General features: G+C 41.9%; 1 protein-coding gene across 5 annotated transcripts in view; it reads right to left on the minus strand.

Moving 5' to 3' along the window:
• Window positions 1-25,164, minus strand: part of UPF2 (UPF2 regulator of nonsense mediated mRNA decay) — a 138,470-nt gene extending 113,306 nt beyond the window's left edge. For 3 of the 5 annotated variants that reach the window (XM_075926010.1, XM_075926007.1, XM_006117089.3), the window contains exons 1-3: window positions 24,211-24,342; window positions 17,396-17,775; window positions 15,025-15,804 (exon numbers count right to left, since the gene is read on the minus strand). In XM_075926010.1, coding sequence (XP_075782125.1) covers window positions 15,025-15,804; window positions 17,396-17,775; window positions 24,211-24,261 — 1,211 coding nt within the window. In that variant the 5' untranslated portion in view covers window positions 24,262-24,342. Of the gene's footprint in view, window positions 1-15,024; window positions 15,805-17,395; window positions 17,776-24,210; window positions 24,343-24,811; window positions 25,025-25,142 lie in introns of those variants that run through there. The other 2 variants (XM_075926009.1, XM_075926008.1) reach the window with 2 other exon arrangements.
• Between the last annotated feature and the right edge of the window lie 882 nt (window positions 25,165-26,046).

Below are 26,046 nucleotides of genomic sequence, written 5' to 3' on the forward strand. Positions count from 1 at the left end.
AGTAGAGTAGACGACAACCCAATAAGCATATGCTTTTCGGGTAGTAGAGTCACTACTTAACTAGTCGCTTCCCCTACAACTTCTGCCTCTATCAAAGAGAGGCAGCAAGGGGAGAGCAGGAGGCAGTGCTGGGGGGAGCTAGCTTAAAAGCTGGTTACCCCCAGCACTGTCTCTACGGGGGTGAAGGGGGGCAGAGGCGCAACTAGAGATTGGGAATCAGCTGTCCTGGCTCATGCCTGGTTCCAGATGGTGCACTCTGCTTTTGCAGCTCTTAATATATTTAAAAGGCAGAGGCACAGCTAGCTTAGCTCCCATGGCCAGGAGCTAACCCCACTGTGGCTCTGCAGTTTCCTGCCTTATCGACTAATCGAGTAGTCAATGGAAATTCCACTGACTACTCGAATAGCTGATTAAAACACAATTTAACATCTCTCAACTGCACCAGCAACCCTTTAAACGTCCAAATGCACATTCTGCGGCCATTCTGTACTTGTTCAGCCTACTGCTGAACTGCTCCTAATGTTCAGGTGGCTCGTGTATGGCCTCGTGAGCCATGGGAGCAAAGGGTAGGCTGGGTCTTTCAGGATCTCTATTGGCATTTCTTATGTTGTCAATGATCATTTTACAATCTGCAAAGAAAGTCCCTGATGGCAGCTTTCTAAACAGACCTGTTCATCATACACTTTGACCATTCCACGTTGATGTCTGAGAAATGCCACCCCATTCCACTAGGACTAGTGCTTTCAACACCATTGAGAAGTATCCCTTATGGTTTATGCACTTTTTGCTGAGGTAGTCTGGTGCCAAGATAGGCAAATACATGCCATCTATCAAATCACAGCATCCACTATGTCCTGCACATTGCTCATAATCACTACCCTTCTTACTAGAAGTCAATTAATGACCCTGCAAACTTGGATCACAACAGCACCCAAGATGGATTTATCAATTCCAAATGGATTCCCTATTGACCAGTACAAGTTCACATTGCAAGCTTCCACAGAGCGATTGCCACTCATTTCTCTACTGTCAAAGCAGGTCTCATTTAGTGTTGCTGCACTTCAAGGCTGTGACAAGCTCTGCATAAAGTTTCTATGAAGTGGCTTTCCACATTCAGAAGTTCTGCAGCCATAGTTAAATGATGTGACCCCTCTAGTCAGGGCTTGTTTCCCGTGAACTGAAATGATGCTCCATGAGCGGATGCGTCACTATCAGCAGCAACTGGGAATTGTTTTCATGCTATGGCTTGCAGCAGTGCTTGTTTGCATGACACCACATTTCGCATGGCAACCTGTGTCTTGGCTCTGAAAAATACTGCAGGACAAGGCACAAGGTTAATGCTCCCAACACAAATGCACAGTTGAACAAGGTCCACACTTCTTGGGCTATGGTGTAAGCACAGCTAAAACAGTCTTTGGGAAAAAAAGCATGAGAAGGTATGGGTTGTTTGCCATGGGTATCAAGGTACAGAGAGAGGGAGGAAGAAAACTGTATCATAGGAGGCCAAAGTCATGTTCCCATTACACTCTGTGATAATGATTTGGTCCCATGAGGCACTGCAAGCCCTTCCTGAAGCAAAACCCCTGAAGCTAGTTGCACTGTGGGTGGCTACCTATGATGCACTGTTCAGTACATCAACGCAAGTGCTGATAGTGAGGATATACTTTATCAAGACAATAATCGTGATGTGGACACACATAACCTACTTAATTTCTGTGGTGACAGGATACCCCATTGAGATGGTTAAATTTGGTAGCATAGACATGCCCTCAACAAATATTGCCCCAAGATAAGAGACCACAGAACGACTACTAAGAGTAAATCACCAGATGTATTTGGGACATTTGGGGCAAAGTTGGGGCCCTGCTGTAGTCTACTGATGTCAACAAAAATACTCCTGTGGACTTCAATAGGGCCAGGACTTCAGGTACTCAAAGGACATTATTCCTTTTCACTTCTGTTTCAAGTCAGTTTCTAGTCAACTCCAGTTTGTGATTAATCTTTTATACAGTCTGTAAGGCAAGATTATTTTTTAGATTCAGATAGCAGCTGTTAAAAGCATATTGAATTCAAGTGGAAAAAAGCAAGACTGGCATATTAAGGTGAGATAGCTGGTATATCTATCAGAGAGAGGCAGGGGTGGAGAGGGGGAAGCAGGAGCCCGTGTGGTGGGGAGCCGGTTTCCCCCAGCACCCTTTCTGCAGGGGAGCAGGGAAGGCAGAGGCGTAGCAGGGAGACTGGGCACGAGCCAGGAATCAGCTGATTCCCAGCTCATGCCTGGTCCCCCCCCACTACACTTCTGCTTTTTAAATGTATTAAGAGTCTGGCAGCTCTGCAGTTTCCCCCCTTATGAACTAATAGAGTAGTTGATGGAAATTTCATTGAGTATTTGATTAGCTGATTAAACACAATTTAACATCCTTAGAAGTAACTACTACATCTCTCTCTAAACATTAAAAAAAAATTTCCTTCTGGGCTACAGAATGACACTCATGATCTTATCACGCACTCATGCTGTGAAAGTGGCCAGAGAGAAGGGGGTAGGAAAGCATAGTGAGCATGGGACACAGCCTGCTAGTTCCTATAAAAACAAAAATATCAGATTTCAATAATGTACTATTTGCTTCCAGCAATGTTGATTTATATAATTTCAGATCTTAAAGCCAGGGCTGGTTTACTGGAGCACTTTCTTGTCATCAATTAAGGAAAAAAATATCAAGCCTTGTGCAATGTTTAATCCATATCCAATACTAATCACATTTCAGTATTTGGCTAAAGCCACAGAATATGCATGCAAGCTGTGTCATAAAATCAGACAAATACATACCAATACAAAATCTCCTCCTCATTAGGAATGTAAGTGACTAATCAACTATCTGATAAGCAGAAGCTTATTGGATAGTCAAGTAGTGACTCGACTAGTCACTTTCCTGCCCCCTTGCTGCCTCTATTGGGCGGGGGGGGGGGCGGGAAGAGGGGTGTGAAACAGGAGCTGGTTCCTCCCAGCACCATCTCCATACAGGAGGCAGGGGGGTAGCGGGGACCGGGCATGAGTCAGGAATCAGCTAATTCCCTGCTCGTACCCAGTCCCAGACGCTGCCCCTCTGCTTTTTAAATGTAGAGCCTTCTGGCTCTTAATACATTTTAAAAGCAGAGGTGCAGAAGGGGGACCCAGCACGAACCGGGACAGCTGATTCTTGGCTCGTGCCAGGTTCCCCCCGCTGCGCACCAGCATTTTGAATGTATTAAGAACCTGGCAGCCATAGTGGAGTTAGCTTCTGGGACTGGGAGCTAACCCTGCTGTGGCTCCCCTGCTTATCAACTAGTCAATTAGTTGATTACATGCAATTTAACATCCCTACTCCCCATACGTACAAGCAGTACTTTTTTTGTAAACCAAAAAATGCTGGTACTGGGGAAGGGGAAAAAGAAAAAAAAGAAAAGAAAGAAAAAAAAGGGGGGGGCCAGGGAAAACTTGTTAAGCAACAAAAAAACAAAACAAAACAAAAAAGCACTGCCTACAAATATTCTGTGAAGGATTTTTTCTTTTATTAAGTTTGACTGTTCTCATCTACTCTAAATTAATAGATGACCAATGTCAAAGATATTTGTTAATGTATTAAACTTGCATCCTGGAGAAAACAACAGTGTCTGGGAATTCCAGTTTATGGCAAAGAATCACCACAAAGATTAAAGGCTGTGCTATTACATATAGCTGCATTTTTGTATCTCTTTTCCTTTAATTTCCAAGGAATCAAAGGTAACAGAAGCATCATACAATGCAGAATAGCACTTGTAAAGACCAAAGGGTGGAGTTAAACCAACTTATGGCTTTGGCATTACAAGACAAGACAAGAGGTAAATCATGTCCAGACTATTCAAACCAGAAGTAACAACCAAAATAACAGACATAATCAGTTTGATGCTGGCTTTCTTATTCTTAATATCAAGACGACAATGGTCACATATACACCCAAATTCTCATCCTCATTCTAATAAAAATTTTACATTCAAAACACACACCCTTTGTCCATGCCACAGGCACTAAGATGGCTCCTGAATAAGCCAAACTTTCCATGGGCCCCCTTGAAGAATTACGGGACAGAGGCACCTCAAAACCAATGAGATACTTGAGATACTTTAAGCCCCTTGACAGACTACAGAAACTACAAGCCTCTTTCGAAAGAAGCTTTTTCAGCACAAGAGTTTTTAAAAAGTTATCTGCTTTTTCGAAAGAGAGCACCCAGGCAATCTGGACATTCTCTTTTGAAAAAAGCGCTGTTTGCGTTCAAGAACGCCTTTTTTCAAAGGAGCTCTTTAAAAAAAGGCATTCTTCCTGGCAAAAATAGGTTTACTGATTTTGAAAAAAAACCCGCAGTGTTCTTTTGATTTAATTTCGAAAGAATGCGACAGCAGTCTAGATGCAGGTGAAGTTTTTTCAAAAAAACCTCAGTAGTGTAGACACACCCAAACTCTCTTCAAAATACAGACACCAGCATTAGCTCCCCAGACACCACAATCAGCTTCAACAATGGAACCCTACAAACAATTACATACAAGAACTCCATTTATCACAAATATTTTCATAGACCCAGAAACGACCCAAAACACACCAAGAAATCTGTTATCTACAACCAGGGATGCAGACACCACAGAATATGCTCTGATAAGTAGGTCCAGGATACATAACTTTACACACATAAAACTACTTTACCAAAGACACTCCACCAGAGAAGTCAATTATCTGATGAAATGGGCCACCCAAATACCTTGAGAGAAGCTGGTTCAATACAAGACAAACTTCCCCCCCAGCCTCCCAAAAAACCCACCTCTGCAACTGCATGCCTCTTGTCATCACCTACCACTACACACTGGAACCTATTTAAGGTATCTTTAAACAGCTAGAACCCACACTTGATGGGGCCCATGCCCTCAAAAAAATGTTTTTCAATTCCTCTCTTCTGGCCTTCAAATAAACACCCAACCATGCCATGTTCATCACCACAAGTAAGCCCTCCCACAGACCAGGACACACCAACTCAAAGCAGCACCACCTTCTGACAGAACAGATACAAAACCTCCAGACATATCTCCATTGCTATGATGATCAATACTCCCCACACTCACACAACATACCTTTCCAGATCTATAGATCTTACTAGGGATAATAAGGACTTATCCTCAAAGGAAACCTGCACACATTCCAAGAATAGGCTTGGGAACAAATTAATTACTCAGACACCAAAAATCATGGATTTAAAAAAAGACACTGGATTTGTGGTTCATTACAACATCCTCTAACCCACTAATCCTCCTTTATCCTATGAGTATAGAGACATTAACTGCCCACTTTAACATGTTTTGCAAGAAATCAAAGTAAACTCCTTACCTGTTCTACCCTGTATTTAGCTGTTACACAGAGTACATTTCCCATGTGGATAAATCTCTGTAACATTTCCATATAACCATATATCATTCTCATATAACTTTGTATTAAGAGATTTTATATATACATATTTTGTTTTTAGATTTATCTTTGTTAAGCTTTCTCATAGAATCCTTGTATTAAGAGATACAACTCTCCAACACCACATTTTACAGACCTCTCTCCTCTGATCCCACTTCAGAATACCAAAAGAAACTACACTGTCTGCTTAAAGAACTCCCTACCTCTACTCGGGACCAAATCCACACAGAAACACCTTCTGAACCCCGACCAGGATTGTTCTGCTTCCCAAAATCCATAAACCTGGACACCCTGGACATCCCATCATTTCAGGTATCAGCATGCTCACTACTGGATTATCCAGCTATGTAGACTCTCTTCTCAAACCCTACGCATTCAACACTCCCAGCTATCTCCGAGATACTACTGACTTCCTGAGAAAATTACAAAACATCGATAACCTCCCTGATAACACCATACTTGCTACCATGGATGTAGAAGCTCTTTACACCAACATACCCCATGAAGACGGATTACAAGCAATTAGAAACACTATCTCAGAGGATACCACTGCCAATCTGGTAGCAGCCCTATGTAACTTTGTTCTCACCCTCAATTATTTCCAATTTGGGGACTACTTGTACCTCCACATCAGCGGCACAGCCATGGGTACCCTCATGGCCTCACAGTACACTAACATCTTTATGGCTGACTTAGAACAACGTTTCCCCAGATCCCGTCCCCTCTTACTCCTTCTCTACTCACGCTATATCAATGACATCTTTATGATCTGGATGCATTCCACAGAGACTAATAACCTACACCCCACCATCAATCTCAGCCTGGACCATTCTACACAAGAGATCCATTTCTGGACACCACAGTACAAATTACCAATGGTAAATTAGAGACCACTCTCTACAGAAAACCCACTGACTCATACAGTTACCTATATGCCTCCAGCTTTCATCCAGAGCACACCATACGATCCATTGTCTATAGCCAAGCCCTTCGATACAACCGCATCTGCTCTAATCCCACTGACAGAGACCAGAAACTTCAGGATCTCTATCAAGCATTTATAAACCTCAATTACCCACCCGGAGAAATACAAAAAAAAATTGAAAGAGCCAGACGAATACCCAGAAACCATCTACTTAAACACAGATCCAAGAAAACTAACAATAGAACACCACTTGTCATCACTTTTAGTCCCCGGCCAACGCATTATCAATAAGCTACAACCTATATTGGAACAGGATACAACACTCAGAGAGGCTCTGGGAGACAGACCCATATAGTCTCCCATAGACAACCACCTAACTTCAGGATGATTCTTACCAACAACCACAGGACATACCACACTAATACCAACCCTAGAACTTTCCCTTGCGACAAACCCCGTTGCCAGCTTTGTCCACATATTTACTCTGCTGACACCGTCATTGGACCTACCCACATCAGTTACAAGATCAAGAACACATATTCCTGTTCATCCAGAAATATAATTTATGCCATCATGTGCCAACAATGTCGGTCTGCTATGTATATTGGACAAACTTCTCAGACACTTCGCCAAAGAATCAATACACAAAACAGACAGACAGTTTCACAAAGAAAAAACAGTTTCTTGCCATTTCAACCAGACTGGGCATTGTCTCAATGACCTCACTACATGCATCCTGCTTCAAAGAGACTTTAACACCAGACAACAAAGGGAAGCCTCAGAACTTATTCATGCTTAAATTTGACACTTTACAAATGGGCCTTAACAAAGATGCTAATTATCTTTCCCATTACAAAGATAGCTTCCCCAATTATCACCCCTAATAACATTATTTCATAGACACTAACCTCCTGTTTTTGTGGAAAAACTTGCCAGCTGTCTAACTGGCTGCTTGAATTTCCGCAAGAACACTGACGATCTCATGTAAGATTGTCAGTGTTCTTGCGAAAAAGCTATTCTGCTCCCGTTCAGGCAAAAGCCCTCGAGCAAATGCTTTTGTGCAAGAGGGCAAGTGTAGACAAAGTATTATTGTTTTGCGCAAAAAAGCCCCGATGGCGAAAATGGCAATCGAGGCTTTCTTGCGCAAAACCACGTCTAGATTGGCATGGATGCTTTTCCGCAAAAAGTACTTTTGCAGAAAAGCGTCCGTGCCAATCTAGACACTCTTTTCTGCGAATGCTTTTAACGGAAAAACTTTTCCGTTAAAAGCATTTGCAGAAAATCATGCCAGTCTAGATGTAGCCAGAGAGAGAGAGAGAGCGCGCGAGCATGAATGTAATGTATCATATGCATATGATAAAGTATTGATTGATCTATGTATGTTCAATAAATGTGGCGTGTTGCCTTATCCCCCTGAAAAAGATCCCGGGTGCTTCTTTTAAGCACAACACCCAGACCTGAAGAGCTGTGTATAAGCTCAAAAGCTTGTCTCTTTCACGAAAGAAGTTGGTTCAATAAAAGATATTACATCACCCACCTTGTCTCTTTGAAATGATTACTCTAGTTTATGTCCAGTTTGAATAGTGTGGTGCGTGATTTACCATTTGCTAGGTCTTGTAATGTCAAAGTCAAAATAGCTTAAATCCCAACATTCTGTTTTCACAAAGATAGTGAAGAAACAGTGAGCAGTACACAGTGGAGAAAATCCAACATGCAGATACTCATCCCAGTTCCAACATCCCACAGACCCTCAGCACAATCACTTTCACAAGTCTGATCCAAACATAGGCCAGATATAACCAGGTTGAACCTCTCTACAGGCCATCCTCACTATAAGTTCAAGAAACATTCAAAAAAATGTGGACTTAGTGCAAAACAACTTAATGCAGGCAATTTTATTCCCGCGGCTGACTTCCATTTGTGCAAACTGGTTTTGGGGTTTTTTTTTGCGCGACTTAAGAGCGGGGAATGGGAGGACTTGTAACGTATCAGTTCCTACAAGCGTCAATTTTAATGGATGCATACGGGGGTGAATTATAGCGGGGATGCCCTGTATTCCGGCACTATCATCTGGCAACATCAGTCATCTGGCATGATTTTAGTAAGCCTTTTATCATGGGTGGGGTTAAGTTTCTCTTAGTCCCATAAAGTTTATTTACAACTTCCGGTCTGGGCTCTCAGTATTCTGTGTGCTTTTTAGCTCTAATTTACCCCTAAATGTCTTCTAAGAGCCTACTAAAGAGTGCAAGTGTTGCTAATGCTGCTAGACAATATTGACCTTGCTGCTGGGCAAATTCTCTGGTTTCGCACTGGTTACATTCCAAGGGTGCCAGATTAGAGGGGTTCAACCTGTTGTATAAAAAGACATTGACATCACTACGTTGCTGAGTGTTGCTAACAATCCACACCCGGAATATACCTAATTTCCAGTGTAGACAGCTGTGTGTCCAAAAGAGGGCTTCTTCCATCAACACAGCTGTCCCCCCTTGCATAGATAAACTATGCTGACAAAAGCAGCATCCCTGTCCATCTAGCAGCCTCTTTGCTGAAGCACTGCAGCTACACCAATGCAGTTTTAAGTGCAGATCTGCCCACAATAGAACAAATTGATCCCTGGGCTAGTGCCAAATTTGGTACAAGGAAACCAGGGCAGTTTCTGCCACCATTGACCCAAATTGCTAGGAATTAAATTTGGCTTCTACCACTTGTATAGACTGCCTTAGCTTGTACTTAGCTGGCAAAGCCTCTAATAGAGTTTTACAGCACCTAGCATACAGTACTGCCCTGGCCATACCACTTTCTGTCTTTGACATGTCCCCTGATATGTCAGAGGCTCTCATGTAGACAAAGTGGGAGGCAAGGACTGGTCTCCTATGTCAAGAGCATTCTCCTTGGGCCCTGTGCAGCTGATTTGGAGCCAACTGCACAAAAGCGTAAGCTCACACCTAAGGCTAGTCTACACTAGAAGCTCTACATTGGTGCAGCTGCCATAGCACATCTTGTGAAGACACTCAACAGAGAGAGTTCTCTCATCAGCACAATAAATCCATCTCTGCATGTCAGCAGGAGATTTTTCCTAGCAATATAGCACTGTTTACACCAATGCTTAGATTGGTGTAACCTACAGCCATCGGGGATGGCTTATTCACACCCCAGTTCTGTAGTTATGCCACAGTAATTGGCAGCATACTGGCTTAAATGTATTTCTACACTGCAATTAGTTACCTGTGGTGGGATGTGCCAGCTGACCTGGGCTCATGGGGTTCTAAGGTGCTATTTAATTATAGTTCAGCTCTTTGGGCTCAAGCTGTAGCCTGAGTTCTGGGATCTTCCCAGCTTGCAAGGTCCCAGCATGTACACGCATGAAATCGTAGACGACTATTCAATAGTCCCCCGGAGGCAGGGCCAGCAGCCAGTGTGCTCCTGACCCTACCCCTGGGAAGCCCCCTGCCATCCTGTACTGTTGCCTCTGTTTCAGACGCAGCAGCGCGGGATGGCAGGTGGGAACTGGTCCATGAAGGAAGACAGTTTATAAACAAGCTCCCCCTACAGATGAGCTGCTCTGCAGCAACCCCCACTCCCCATGGACAGTGGAGCTGGTGGGAACCAGCTTTTAAGCTGGCTCCCTCCAGCACTGGCTCCTTCCTGCCCTCTTCCTCCATTGCCTCTTGAAAGCCGGCTCCCTGCACATATCAGCTCCTGTCTGCCCTCCTCACCCTCCGCACTGCTGCCTCTCTCTCAGAGGCAGGAGGATTCGATGCTCATGGGGAGACAGCCTTTAATCCAACTCCTCCCTCACAGGCACTGGCTCCCACTCTCCCCTTCCCTTGCTTTGCTACCTCTGATACAGAAGCAGCAAAGGGGGGGGGAGGGGAAGGGAATATGCGTAGTTGACACGATTAACCAATAAGCCTAGGCTTATTGTTTAATCATTTAGTCATCTACAAGTTGACATCCCTACTTAGTACATGCTCCACAAGCCTGAGTCAACTGGCCTAGGCCAGCCATGGGTTTTAACTGCAGTGCAGACATACTTAAGGAGCGCCAAAGCTACTGTAAAGTGAGACCCAATGCACACTTTCAAATGAAAGATATTTTCCTGGCTAGCTGTCCTCTCTAATTTATCTCATAGTAGCTTGAATGGTGGTATTATTGGCATTTAAATGATCAGCTGTTACCTTTGACCAAAAATTGGTGTGAACCTGATGCTGGGATTCAAAACAGAGAAGTCAGTAACTTGGAATATAATATCAATGCCACCTTACTGAAACAGGCTAAAATACTATGCTTATCATTACTTTTTGATTACTAAAGGAAAAAGAAGAGAGCTGACCACAAGAGCATAGCACTCGTAATAACTAGAAGATACTGATTAAAAGTGTCATACAATTCCCAGGGATGCCGAAAGCATGTCAGGGTTCAGCTGATCAGAGTTAGTTTAAAAGACAAAACAAAAATAAATAGTACTTAAAAAAAACCACCAAGCAGCCAGACCAGAACAACTGGAGGAGCCTGGCAGATAGCAAGCCCTTTATAAAAGGCTAGGAACGCCTTCAGGAACTGTTTTTTGTCCTCAACTTTAGAAAGAAATAATTCATTGCCCACTGCCTGAGCTGGCACAGAAGGACAATAGAGAAATTATCAGAGTTATCACTTAATTATGTTGAGTAATATATTAAAAGAACATTGCCAACCTGCTTTAGGCCTCACAATTTAGGTTTTGCTATAAAAAGATTATTTAATACCAGTACAAACAGAACAAGTCAATAAGACCAGACTCGGCTCATCTAGTCCAAGTTCCTGTATAACACAGGCCACAGGATTTCCCTGATTTAATTCTTTTAAAAATCCTGTATTAAATATATACATACACTGGCAATCTTGTGAACCCACTTATAGCATCCCTGTGCCATCATGAGGACCAGAAAATAATATTGACTAAGAACAGATTAACAGAAGTAAAATTCAAGTTTACCTTCTTTAAGATGCATTACAACAAGGACAAAAATAACAAACAGCAGTGAAGGAAATAAATTTTACTTTTGAAGCGTTCTCTTCAATATCAGGTGTAATTAGTAACACAAGTAAAAGTATTTTACTTGTATTATCGTTGTCTCTCTTTAGCTACTTTACGCAAAGCCACAAAACAAGATCTCTCATGTCACATTATAGACTCGTATACCTTAAGATCAGAAGAGACCATTGGGATTATTTAGTCTGACCTCTTGCACATCACGGGCCATAAAACCTCAGACCCCCACAGCACTAAGATAGCCCTAATTACTGGCTGAGTTACTGAAGTCCTCAAATCATGGTTTAAGCAGCAATGGGCAACCTGTGGCCTGAGGATTCCATCTGCAGCCCTCATACCCCTTTCTGCTTCCCTCTCCCACATGACTCATGCACCAGAGCCCCACACTTACTACTCCTCCCCACACTTTTGGAGTGCCATGAATCACTTGATTCATGCTCCAAAAGTACTGGGAGGATACAAGGGAGGAGTAGGAAGTGTGGGGCTCAGGGCCCTAATATGCAAGAGGAACATAGGTGTGGAGGACAGAGAGTGGGTGTGCAGGCTACAGGTGGAACCCGGGCCACTGACTGCCCACCACTGGATCACGTTCGCCACTGAGATGAAGGCAGGCCACTTTTGTGGCACACTCACTAGTTCTGCTTGCCCATCACCGATTTAAAGACTTCAAGTTAGTTAGCTTTAGTAGGTGTTATTTACACCTCAGCAACAGTGAACAGTATTTCCTTGCCAGTAAAGGCAGCAATTAGGGATAGTTTCCGTCTTCTGAAGTAAGCATTCTGACAGGAGAAAACCAATTAGATAAAGATTTTAAATGTATTGGTCTTCTCTATAAATCAACTTGTGGGTCAGAACTGCTACTAAGTTGTTAATGCTGTTATTCACTAGGTTTATAGATGCAATAAATCTTGACAATTTAGTACTAAAGATTCAATGGTAGAGTTCCATGTTTACTGAAACTTAACATGCTTAATTTACAAGAGAAATTATAGTTCTTCTTTGCCCAGCTTTCAGAACTCAGCCTGGGATCTGAGAGTCAGACAGAGTTTTTTTTCTTGCTGATCCATCACCCCAGTAACAAAGATTCTACAAGGTCAGACTATCTCCTTAGTTATACTTCATCTTCAGGTTTTGCTACCAGTAATACCTGTGCACACTAATTCTGCTTTCAGTTGGTTTACATGGAGGCCACTGACTGGAACTAGAGATGTAAGAGTGTAGCTATTTAAATAGGTAACCGAGGGAAAAAAAATAAAACTCTGTACCTTAACTTCTATACCTTTTGCCAAGAAAGATTTCTCAGGTCCAGGATGGAATGATCCAGAAACAGACTCAAGAACAGCTAATAGTCTGATACCCAGATCATTCGCCTGGAGCATGGAGACCCAGGCTAAAGTCCCCAGGCTGGGTCTCCCATAACACAGATGAAGGACTTGAGCGTGAGTCTTCTGTAACACACCTCAGCTGAGTGCCCTCACCACAGTCCACTATTCTGGGGCTTCTCTCTCTTTTTCTTTGTTCCCCCGGCCCCTCACACACAAAACAAAACCACCACCACACTTCTAAATATTTTAGTTTTGCCCCAAAAGAATTTCTCAGATAGGAAAACAGTTTCCTGCTGAGTGCTATGCTGGTAACACTGTAGTTGAAATACCCAGCCAGCTATTTACTAGGGCTGTTAGATATGGTTTAATTTAATAATTGTGTAATCACATCAAATCTTAGCAGTTACACGATTATTGTATGTTCCACTGGGGCAGGACTGACAGCCAGCGCGCTCCTGGCCCCACTCCCAGGGAGCTCCTTCCCTCCGTGCACTGCTACCTCTGCAGGATCTGGTGCACACAGGGAGCCAGCTTAAAAGCCGGCACCCCACAGGCACCGGCTTCCACTTCCTCCCCTTGCCATTTCTGATACAGAGAAAACAAAGAGGGAGTATGTGTAGTCATTTGGATTAACCGATAAATGCAGGTTTATTGGTTAATCATTTCAGCGACTATACATTGACAGCCCTAGTGTTTACTAAACTGAAAAGTTTTTGGAGTAATACTCCTGGAAAGCTTTATAAACTAAAAGAACTTTAAAACTGTTAGTAACAACTTGGTAATTAAGAAAAGATTCATGTCAGTGGACTTAAATAATTAGTTGGGACATTCCAGTTCTCTCAACACACAGAACAGCTGCTGCTTAAATGAACAGACAAAAAGAGAAGGGATAAACAAATCAGCGAGTAATAGAGTTCATCTATTTGTTCCTGCTGTTTCTTCTACATTTGTCTTATTTAAATAATGAAATTATTAAATTGCAATATATATATATATATATATACACACACACATACACACACACACGTTTTGACTCCCTGAACAAATAGTACAAGGAACTGGATTACAGTAAAAGTCACTACATTTTCCAACTTCTTGTATAACAAAATAGTCACTTATCAATTAATAGGGATGGTCCTAGACTATAACAGATGCTTGAATTTATATCTCTCACCTAAATCCTTATAATAAGCCAAGTATAGTACCAAAACTCATTACCTCAAACTCTGGGAAAGTTCAAATTTAAGTCTAGATTTCAAACCCCAGTTTGATAGCCTTCAGATCAGAGGGGGATTTTGTACTCAATGTTAAAGACACTGAGTTTCAATTGGGATAAATATTTCAGATCCAGAATTTTGGTTCAGGCACATCAAATAGCTACACAATTAATGTACTTTTGCATACTGGATTGGAAATATTCTAGGAATATAGGAATTACCATATCATACAAATGAGATTTTATTATGAGAATGCCTGTCATATCAAGAGACTGGAGTTGATGACCCAGGAGGTCCTGTCCAGTCCCATGTTCTGTCAAGCCCATCAGTCAACACAGGAGAGCATTCTGACTTCAACCATTACCAGTACCGGATGTTTCAGAGAAAAGCGGATATTTATTCAACAACATGCATATAGTGGAAGTTTCTTTTCAGTCTAAGACATTTATAGTTTGCTTAGATCTGAAGCATTTAATGTTCCGAGTCAAGATTTAACAGGACATGGTGGGGTAGTTTAGGCCCGCATTTTGACTTTCAAATGTCTTATATATTAAAATCTAAAGTACACTTATTTGACAAACCATTTCCCCCCTTAAACATAGAACTATGCTGACACCATAGATGATGTTGGTACACACACAAAAATAAAACAAATCCATGTCAGCATATGGTCCATAAGAAATATGTGGGTGCGGAAGGAAAAAAACCACTTAGTGCCAACTGGAAAAGGACAAAACCAGCTGAGAAAGAAATTTAGTCTCAAGCTGTTAAAGGAGTGTTAAAAAAAATGAGTGAGGGAGTTAAAATAAATAAAGCAAGAGAAATTTAGTCTCCCTCTAAAAATTATTTAAAACCTAATATCCCATCACATAACATTCAAGGCTTTAAAAGATTTTGTAGTTGGGAAATCTGTCAGCATGTTATTTCAAAGAACCTTCTGCAAGAGTACTTCTTCCCACACAATTTTGCTTTGGCGGCAACAATTAAAAAGAAATCTTAAAGCAGTCTATGAGCAGTACTATTATATCAATTTATAAAGTACAATATTTAAATATCACCTGTTTTGTCTCTCAATATTTTGTAGCTCTCTGTGGTCCCTTTTCAGGTGTTTGGTCAAAGATGTAAAGTATTCTTTCAACAAATTCTGGAAGGGCTGTTGCTTTTCTGGGCTGATTATCTCACTAGGAGGAAAACTCAAGTTAAACTTCTCTGCGGCATTTTTAACCTTCCTTGGTACCAAACCAGCAATATCATCTCCACAGTGCCGGCAAAAGCTTATTACCACAGAAACATGAGCGTGGGTCTCTCGATCAGCATTAATAATATTTTTTAGCTGTTCATAGATTAAAGACAGACCTTCTTTATCAGTGAAAATCCCAACTATTGTCAATTCTGCAATGAAACGCAAGTCAGTTCTTAGTTTGGTAATGTTGGGAGTCTTCTCCTCTTTCCTTGCTTCAAAATGCTTTTTCCAAACCTGAAGTAGTGATGGAGCAAAATCAGCATAGCGCTGGTGAAACAGAGAACACAAGTGCACAGCACAGTTCACATCTGATATTTTCAGCTTGGCTTCAACAATAGAAGCCACAGCTTCTGCAATGTACTTGCTTAAATTGAGGCTATTAAAATCATGAGACAGGGAATCTCTCTGTTGTTCTGTGATAGTTTTTAGCTTCTTAACAAAAGCAGTGTTCTTCTTCAGACTTGAGTCCAGCCTGCTAAAGAAATTCTCCTCAGGGCGGTTGTCTGGTGCATTTTGATTTTTGCTGCGGAGTTCCTTTCTTGCTTGATGGCGCTCCCAAGCTTCCTGATGGAGCTGATGTGCTTCCTCTCTCTCTCTAAAGAAATAAAACACAATAGTTATGATCTGATAAAACTTCACTAGTTTCCATTATAGATAATGGAATTTTGTAAACAAACAAGTGAGACTTTACAAAACAAGGATAATGCACCAAAGAGTCATTCGATTACAGTGCAGTTTAAATTTTTTCCTTATACTGAATATTCATTAGTACATATAAAGTAGTATATTTTCCTGATAACAGAAATCCTAGTAACTCTAAGGCGTCACTAAATAGCACTGTTCTATTAAACATTTTCTAAGCAAGTGCCATTTATATATTAAAATAAACATATTTGCAAGGTTCTATAGGGAAACTTTTTCATCACAAGGCATTTATAAAGCATAAATACTATGATACTTTTACTTGACAAAGAAATATAGTGAACTTTGGGACAAAACACAAGAGCTGCTAACAGAACACAGTAACATGGCAAGTGTTCTAGATAAGAAGAATTCCAAATCCAACTGAAATTGCAAGGGAAATTTAAGTAGACAAAATTTATTTACTTACCTTGGAGTTTGACAAAGAGACATATAAAGAGTAAGGCTATTAAAACAAGTGTCATGGTATCTTTAATGAACACAAATGGGCAGAATCTTGGTTTTGTATCCCTCCAACATTATGTCTCTTAACACCATGCTATGCATAGTGACTTTGAGAGAAAACTACATTAGCACCACATTCTCCTGTATGCTATCCAGATATTCTTTGCAAGTTTTCCACCCAAATACCGACTACAGGCAGTCCCCGGGTTACATGGATCCGACTTACATCGGATCCCTACTTACAAACGGGGTGAGGCAACCCCGCACTAGCTGCTTCCCCCCAGCAGACCAGGGAGACACGGAGCGACTTTTCTCAGCAGACAACTCAGCTTGAGAATAAAGGACCGAGGGAAGTGAGGTGTGGGAGAATAAAACTGAGCTCTGGAGAAATGTTTGGCTAGAGTTTCCCCTACAATACGTACCAGTTCCGACTTACATACAAATTCAACTTAAGAACAAACCTATAGTCCCTATCTTGTACGTAACTCGGGGACTGCCTGTATTTACAACTGCAGATTACTAGAAGTCTTCAGAGATCACAGCTCAGTGCTTAAAAGTTTACAGCAACTGCTTATATTATGCTTGGTCTAGTGACTAAAGGACTGGACTGAGAGTCAAGCTACTCAGCACCTATTTCATTGTCATCATGAGCACGTCACATGGCACGTCCCCATCTGTAAAATGAGGATAACACTTCTAAACCTCAGTGAAACTTAGTAATACTTAATTCAAGAAGATTTATACACAACTGGCGATCTCAAGACAGATGACATTACTGAAATCCGAAGTGATAGTGGTTAGTACATACATATGTACAACTACTGCATACTTTTAGTTTTGCACAAATAACTCTCGGCATATCACTTAGCACTTTCTCTATATTTATTAAATAATTTACCTTTTTATTCATTAAATTTGAATAAGTGAGCCTAATATTGCAGTCCTCACTTGAGCAAAGTTCCCACTGACTTCAATGGGAATTTTGCCTGAGTAAGGACTACACTGTTAGGCATACTTAAACCTTAAAATATAAATCTTACTTCAGTTGAGCAGCTGCCTCCTCTTGTTGACGTTTTACTTCCTCTTCTTGTTTCTTTTTCTCTTCCTCTTCACATTTCTTTTTTTCTTCATCTTCTTTCCTCTTCTGCTCTTCTTCGGCTTTTACCTTGTCCTCCTCTTTTTTCTTTCGCTCCTTGTCTTCTTTTTTCCGTTTATCCTCCTCCAGTTTTTTCTTTTTATCTTCAGGTGCCTTCAGGGTCTCTCTCTTCAGACCAACCTTCACATCTTCTTTTGGTTTCTCTCTACTGCTCACTGATCGCCTTTCACTGAAGTCTTTTTCTTTGCTATTTAATAAAGATTCTTTTTCTTCCATACTGGCTGACTTTTTGCGCTCAGCTGGCATTATGTTACCCAGGCAAATCTACAAAAGTACAGGAATATCACCATTATTATTGGGTTGCCTATATATAAACAAACTAGTTTTCTCATTAATTTGACATTTGCTTAGAATAGTTGATGTAAATCTGGATGAGAATTAACTAAGTGATTGGGAAACAAAATGTCAAATGAAATGTAATGTTGATAAATGCAAAGTAATGCACGTGGGAAAAAATAATTCCAACTATATATACACAATATGATGGGGACTAATTTGGCTACAACTATTCGAGAGAGCGATCCTGGAGTCACTGTGGATACCTCTCTGAAAACATCCACTCAAATGTGCAGAGGCAGTCAAAAAAGCAATCAGAATGTTAGGAGTCATTTAAAAAGGGATAGAGAAGAAGACAGAAAATTGCCTCTATATAAACCCATGGTAGCCCACATCTCGAATACCGCGTACAAATGTGGTTGCCTCATCTCAAAGAAGATATATTGGCGTTGGAAAAGGTTCAGAAAAGGGCAACAAAAATGATTAGGGGTTTGCAACGGGTCCCATATGAAGAGAGATTAAAAAGACTTGGACTTTTCAGCTTAGAAAAGAGAAGACTAAGGGTGGATATGATAGAGGTCTATAAAATCATGACTGGTGTGGAAAAAATGAACAAGGAAAAGTTATTTACTTATTCCCACAATATAAGAACTAGAGGTCACCAAATGAAATTAATAGGCAGTAGGTTTAAAACAAACAAAAGGAAGTTTTTCTTCACTCAGTGCACACCTACATTACAGGCATCTTGGACAATAAAAACTAATTAGCTGAATTAATTTATTTCTCGTGTTCTTAAAATGTTTGCTTAACACCAAAACAATGGGATATTTGCACAGACGTAAAAATATAAGGAAATTGTTCTCCAATATTGGAAACAACTTTATTTTAGACCGATAGTGCTCTTTAATCCATGCGTTTTATCTGTTCTTGAAGATACATATTTGAAAGGTATACTTTTAAAAATAGACCACATTGAAGAAAATCCCTATTTTTAATTAAGTACTCTTCCCATTCTCTCAATGAGATGGAAAAAAACCTCAATAGTTTTTTCCCCAACTGTAATTACTCTTAATACTATATTAAAAATTTCCTAAATGTTGGTCTGATTCTTAAATTGGTTTAAACCAATCTATGGAATAAAAAAACATGAATAGCAACAGTTTAAGCTTTTCCATGTTGAGTTCCTTACATATAATGAATATCAAGCTCATCTGAAGGAGTGGGTTTTGCCCAAGAAAGTTCATGATACTATATATTTTTGTTACTAAGATGTCCCATGACTACTCGTTTTCACTGCAAGAGAAAGAGCTTTCTTAACTCAGGTTAACTAACATAACTTAAAATGTCTCAGAGAGGTAGCTGTGTTAGTCTGTAACTTTAGAAACAACTAGTATTCCTGTGGCATCTTAAAGACTCCCTCTGCTATAAATATCTTGGTTCTGTTATTTCCACCCCAGCTCATCTTATTAAGTGGGCTTTAACCATAAAAGCTCACTATACTATACATTTTTGTTTGTTCGTAAGGTGCCATTGGACCACTCATTTTTATGATTTAAAATAAAAGTGATGAAATATCAACTCCCTTAACTCAGGTTAGTAATAGAAATGTAGCCGTGTTAGTCTGGTGTAGCTAAACAAAATACAGGACTATGTAGCACTTTAAAGACTAACAAGATGGTTTATTAGATGATGAGCTTTCGTGGGCCAGACCCACTTCCTCAGATCAAATAGTGGAAGAAAATAGTCACAACCATATATACCAAAGGATACAATTTAAAAAAATGAACACATATGAAAAGGACAAATCCAAATTTCAGAACAGAAGGAGGATGCGGGGGGGGGGGGGGGGGCAGGGGAAGGTAAATGTCTGTGGGCTAATGATATTAGAGGTGATAATTGGGGAAGCTATCTTTGTAGTGGATAAGATAACTACACGTGGGTCTCAACAAACACTCTAGTTATCTTACCCACTACAAAGATAGCTTCCCCAATTATCACCTCTAATATCATTAGCCCACAGACATTTACCTTCCCCTCCCCCCCCCGCATCCCCCTTCTGTTCTGAAATTTGATTTGTCCTTTTCATATGTGTTTATTTTTTTTAAATTGTATCCTTTGGTATATATGGTTGTGACTATTTTCTTCCACTATTTGATCTGAGGAAGTAGGTCTGGCCCACGAAAGCTCATCATCTAATAAACCATCTTGTTAGTCTTTAAAGTGCTACATTGTCCTGTATTTTGCTTTAACTCAGGTTAGCAGCTTGAGTTCATTCCCTACTCTCACTTAGGGTGTGTCTAGACTACATGCCTCCGTCGACGGAGGCATGTAGATTAGCCAGATCGGCAGAGGGAAATGAAGCCGCGATTAAAATAATCGCGGCTTCATTTAAATTTAAATGGCTGCCCTGCTCTGCCGATCAGCTGTTTGTCGGCAGATCGGGGCAGTCTGGATGCGCCGCGCCGACAAAGAAGCCTTTCTTGATCGGCACAGGTAAACCTGGTTTCACGAGGCATACCTGTGCCGATCAAGAAAGGCTTCTTTGTCGGCGCGGCGCGTCCAGACTGCCCCGATCTGCCGACAAACAGCTGATCGGCAGAGCAGGGCAGCCATTTAAATTTAAATGAAGCCACGATTATTTTAATCGCGGCTTCATTTCCCTCTGCCGATCTGGCTAATCTACATGCCTCCGTCGACGGAGGCATGTAGTTTAGACGTACCCTTACAGTGCTATCTTTTACTTACAGTCAAATTGCTCTGTCCTCACTGCTAATAAAACCTAAGTTAGCCAACCCAAATTAAGATCACACTTTTTTCCTCTTTTTATTTCTCTTCCAGTGAAGACATATCAATAATGGATGATGATATCATGGATGATCCATTTGAAGAGACAGAAATCCCAATGAGGGTCAACTGCTAGGATGGGGTGTGGAGGAGAGCACTGATTTATATTCACTGGGAACTAGGCAGAGGGCAATTAACTTTAATATAAAGTAGGGCCTTGTCATATTCATGGCTATGAAAAATGAACCATGAAACCTGGTCTCCCCCTATAAAATCTGGTCGTCTTGTGCTTTTATTGTATATTATACCTATTTCACTGGGAAGACCAGAGTTTTTCAAGCTGGGATTCTTGACCCAAAAGGGAGTTGTAGGGGGGTTCACAAAGTTATTTTAGGGAGGATCGTGGTATTGCCATTCTTTACTTCTACACTGTTGCCTTCAGAGCTAAGTGGCTGGAGAATGATGGCTCTGACTGATGACCCAGCTCTGCAGGCAGCAGTGCAGAAGGCTGGCAATTCCAAACACTGTATTTTGACTTTTAGTTTAATTAGAATTGTCTTAAAGAACTTTTGGTTAAGTCAGTACATTTATAAAGCAACACACTAAAGGCCAGATGCTGCAACTATGCAGATAGGTTACATGTTGGTATTTAGGGTTTAGATTCTTGAATCCAGTCACAAGGTATGTTCCTCTAAACGAGGTGTCTCAAACTCCTGGCCCACAGGCCAGTCCCATCCAGAGCCATTGCACAATCTGGCCCAGGACCCGCCTCAAGCCACACCCCTTCCCGCCATTGCCCTGCTCTCTTCCCCCATCACAGAGTGTGGTGGGGGAGGACATGAACACTTCCATCACACGGCACCAGGCTGCTCCCCCAGTGATTCCCAAAACAATGTGCTCGGTGGATGGGGTGTCATGGGGAACAGAGAGTGGGATGACAGTGAAAAGAGGTGAGGTTTGGGTGGCTGTAACGGACATCCCCCCGAATCCTGTGCTGTACTCGGCAATTGCTTTGGGCTTGGAGTTTGAGACCACATATCTAAACATTCTGCCCCAAACTCAAAAGTAACATTTAGCAGTCCAAGCTTACAAATGGCATATACCAAAGACCATATCAATCCAAGCCAACTACTCAAATATTTTGATGGGTTTTTTTGGGGGGGAGGGGCACGGAGGACAGAGAGTTTAATATGCAAGAGTGTTCAATTTTAAAGTCAGCTGAATGTCACTATCTTAATATTCCACTGGATTCTCTTTAACAATTGTAGTTTCATAAAGTTTGTGTTCTTCCTCATGACACCACTAAATATAAAGCTTTGCTGGAAAACAATTAAAGGAAACGTATCTATACATTTTAAATGATATCTATTTGAATGCTGTAATTTGATCAAAAATATTTCTAAAATTTGGTAAACTCTGGTGTTAACTTAAAAGAAATATCTTAAAGATGAGAAATTAAAAGTCTGTCAGGTAAGAAAAATGCTGGAATGACCCAAAATGTTTGTTAATACAGCCAGTCCCCGGGTTACATACAAGATAGGGACTGTAGGTTTGTTCTTAAGTCGAATATGTATGTAAGTTGGAACTGGTACATATTGTAGGGGAAACTCTAGCCAAACATTTCTCCAGAGCTCAGTTTTATTCTCCCACACCTCACTTCCCTCAGTCCTTTATTCTCAAGCTGAGGTGTCTGCTGAGAAAAGCCGCTCCACGTCTCCCTGGTCTGCTGGGGGGAGCGCTAGCTTCGCGTCTCCCTGGTCTGCTGGGGGGAAGCAGCAAGTGCGGGGTTGCCTCACCCCGTTTGTAAGTAGGGATCCGATGTAGGTCGGATCCATGTAACCCGGGGACTGCCTGTACTGTACTCTAACACTTCGAACTTTACCTTTGCTAACCCACTAGTTGCTGCTTGAAAAAAAAAAATCTATGCATCCCGTTGCACATAAGTTACAGTAGCATGGTCATCTGCTGAAAAGTCACAATTTGCACCTTATATCAAGATCAGAGAGAAATTCTGAACTGTCTTTTGCAAAGGAATGTCTCATCTTTGCAGATATGCTACCTGTATATTAAAGGCTGATACTAAGAATTTTGATCTCTGGTTTATAGCTGGCCAACACTGAATAAATGAACAGGGTAAAGAAAGATATACAGTTCATAAGGTGAATCAAGGCAAGGTCTAATATGGATCACAAGATGGACTATATGAAAAATGTGAGATGCTGACCAGACTATGTAAACAATAAAGAAACTGATATCCAACCACACATTTGCCTGTGTACTGGGGATAAGGCATTAGCAGTTTATAATCCAGAATGAGGTAGAAACCTGAGGCTCATGACTAAAAGATAAAGTATAAAACAGTGGGGGTAAACAGGAAGGCAAGAGTTAAGGATAGCATTGGAAATTTCATTGAAGTGCTGTTATTGACATTTAGGGGGTTTGGAACCTATAGTGTTCTAGTGTCCCCATTTCCAAATGTATGACTTTGTTAAATATCATTCAGATTTATAATGTTTAGTTAATTTGTTTGTACCTTTACATATTAGGTTTTGTTTGGGAATTTTTTTGTTTCTCAATTTGTATTTCTTTCTTTATTATGAGTCTGACATGAAAACTTTACATAGTTGTACTCACAACAGCTCAAAATACAAAGACTATCAATTCTAGGACACCTTGGGAACTTATGATAGCAGGAGCTGGACTCCTGTTTTTGTTTTTTTCTTTTAAACAGCACACAGATTATAACTACCAGAAAATAAATATTGTACTTATTTTAGATCCTGTAAGATAAAAAGCAATATACAAAATATATATACCTAGCATAAATTATTGCAGCCACCTTAAAAGGCAGAAGGAGAAACCCAACAACCAACACTCTATACTTAGTTTTTCCTCAGTCTGCAAAATGGGAATACAATAGCCATGTTTTGAGATTTCATTTACTTATTTTTGTAAGTAATATGAAATTGAGGTATGAAAGTTAATATATAAATGTGAAGTAGTTTCTTTTTTTTATTAAATTAAAATAGGTACTGCTATGGGAAGTTACATATTAGTCATTTGAAATTTCCCATTACACACTTTTGCTGAAACAGAAGACAGGACCATGCAGCACTTTAAAGACTAACAAGATAGTTTATAAGGTGATGAGCTTTCATGGGTCAGATATTCTATAAAATGCTGGCTAAGCAAATCTATATAAATTAGTCCCATTTTGATAAATATTCAGATACTTAAAGATGCAAATTGCAACGAAGTCTGCATATTTCCCTATGACAAATATTCCATGACAGCTGTACAAACTGGCACAACTAAACAATTTCAAGAAAAATCCAAACAATCTGTATCAGTGATACGGCTCAGTCACACAGAAAAACTTGACTCAAACCAAACCAAAAGAGATGGGAGGGAAGAGGGGAAGGGAAACATTCCCAATTCAACAGAAGCAAGAAAGTGGCGGCTTTGATCTAACGTTAGTGCCTGAGTTTTACTTTCGATTCTGCCTGCATTATTACAAACAAACAAAAAAGTTCTTGCTGTCCCGACTCTGCAAGTGGGCCTTCTTTGCTGGGGTGAATGGAAAAAGGCCACTAGCTGGAAATATAACATGAGTCCACACAAACTAAACAACCGTCTCACCTGCTCTACCTGTGACACACAAACCAATCCCCCTCGAACGCCATTCATCATTACTCAACTGAGCAGCCCCTCTTTTGCTTACCCCTTCAAATACCAAGCCTTGCACACCCCGCTCCCCAGAACCACATTCTCAACCGCCTATCCCCTGCACCACCGCACCCCCTTCCCACACCCCCAGCCTCACCTTTACTTTCCTCTGTCCACGCTCCCCCCACCCAGACCTTCCTCCTCCCCTCCTTCAGAAAGCCAACTCCCCCCCCCCCCGCCATCTGCTGGCGACCTTTCCACGCCCACCAGGCCCTTCCCCACAAACTCTCCTCACGCCGTAGTCCTATCTCCTTGCCCCGCCTCCAGGACGGAGCCTCCCTACCCCCCAAGCCTCAGCCCCCTCCCCAACTCCCACCCCTGCCCTGGGCGCTCTCCTGCAGGCAGCCCCTCTCCCCTCCAGCCCTACCCCGTCCCGGATGTCCCTGCAGGCCGCCCTCTCTCTGCCCCGGCCCGTCTCCCAGGACCCCCCTCCTCAAACCCAGCCCCGCCCCTCCGGCTCGCCGCGGCCCCTCTCCTCCGCCCTCAGGCCCGGGGAGGGGGGGGGGGCGGTTACCTCTGCCCGGTGTAAACATCGGCTCGGACTCCTCTAGCCCCTGTTCCAACACCAGCTCCTGCCCCCTCCCCTTGCCAGCAGAGGACCCCGGGCTGTCCGTTGTGCCGCCTGCCTGGAAACACCCCGCCGATGAAGGGCGGCTCAGTTCTCTCCTGGCTACAGGAGAAGGAAACAAGTAGAGCGGTGGTCTAGCAGCTCCGTCGCGCCCCCACCGGCCTAGTCGGCGAGTAACGGCTACAAGCAGGTACATATCAGGCAATGCAGGGAACAGCCCAAAGCTGCAGGGTTGGGTCCTTAGGGCAGGCGGCAGGGTAGCCCGTGCTGTGGTTACCAGGAGTAGGAGGTTGTGAAGGCGGAAGTGGCCCGAGAGTGGCTGTGGGTGGCGGGGGCTGGGCTGAGACACGGCCTCCAGGCTCCATGCTGCAGAGCAGGGACACGGCCCCTCCGTAGCCCCGAGACACCAGCCCACTGGTGGCTCCGAGTAGTGATGTCATCATGTTATGACCAGGCACGTGGCTTGTTTTATGGGATGACATCACATTGCATCCCCTTATGTCATATCAGCACGGGGGGAGCTTTTGGGTATATCCTCTTAGTATGACCATGTCAGGGACTCTAACCCAGACAGCTCGGTTCGTTGTCTGACCGCAAAGAGACAGGCAACACCAGCAAAGTCCAATCACAAGCTCTTTATTGAAGAGTGCACACTACAGTAGAGAGCGGCCCGTCTCCAAAGAGAACCAGCCCCGATTTTAGTAACAGGTAGGCTTATAAAGACAGTTCCGTCGCGTCATAAGCTCTTCACCCAAGCCACTTACCCCCCTTTCTAGAAACTTTTAATATCTATGCATATCTTAGCCAACTATACATTGTGGCCAAAAGCGCTTCATAATGCATCAGTAACTTTCTTATCAATCACAAAAGGCAGGTACCAGGAACAAGGAGACAAAAGAGTCGGGTACAAACAAAGGGCAAAAATAGGGAGGTAAGATTAGCGAAGAGGAACAAAAACAGGGAGTTACTGACCAGTTCCCAGAGCAAACCATTCTACCTACAGTAGGTACAAATATATAATTTATCACTATCTTACTTTATAACCTAAGCCAGCATGGAGGGTGCGCCTCTGATTGAACCACATTCCTGGTTCTGGTCAAGAATACCCAGAGGCCTACGTAATTAGCCTTTGTTAACTTTCCTTAGCATAACGTTGACCAGGCCTTGTTTTCCTGGTCCCA

Source organism: Pelodiscus sinensis, chromosome 1, assembly GCF_049634645.1.
Source record: "Pelodiscus sinensis isolate JC-2024 chromosome 1, ASM4963464v1, whole genome shotgun sequence".
NCBI lineage: Eukaryota > Metazoa > Chordata > Testudines > Trionychidae > Pelodiscus > Pelodiscus sinensis.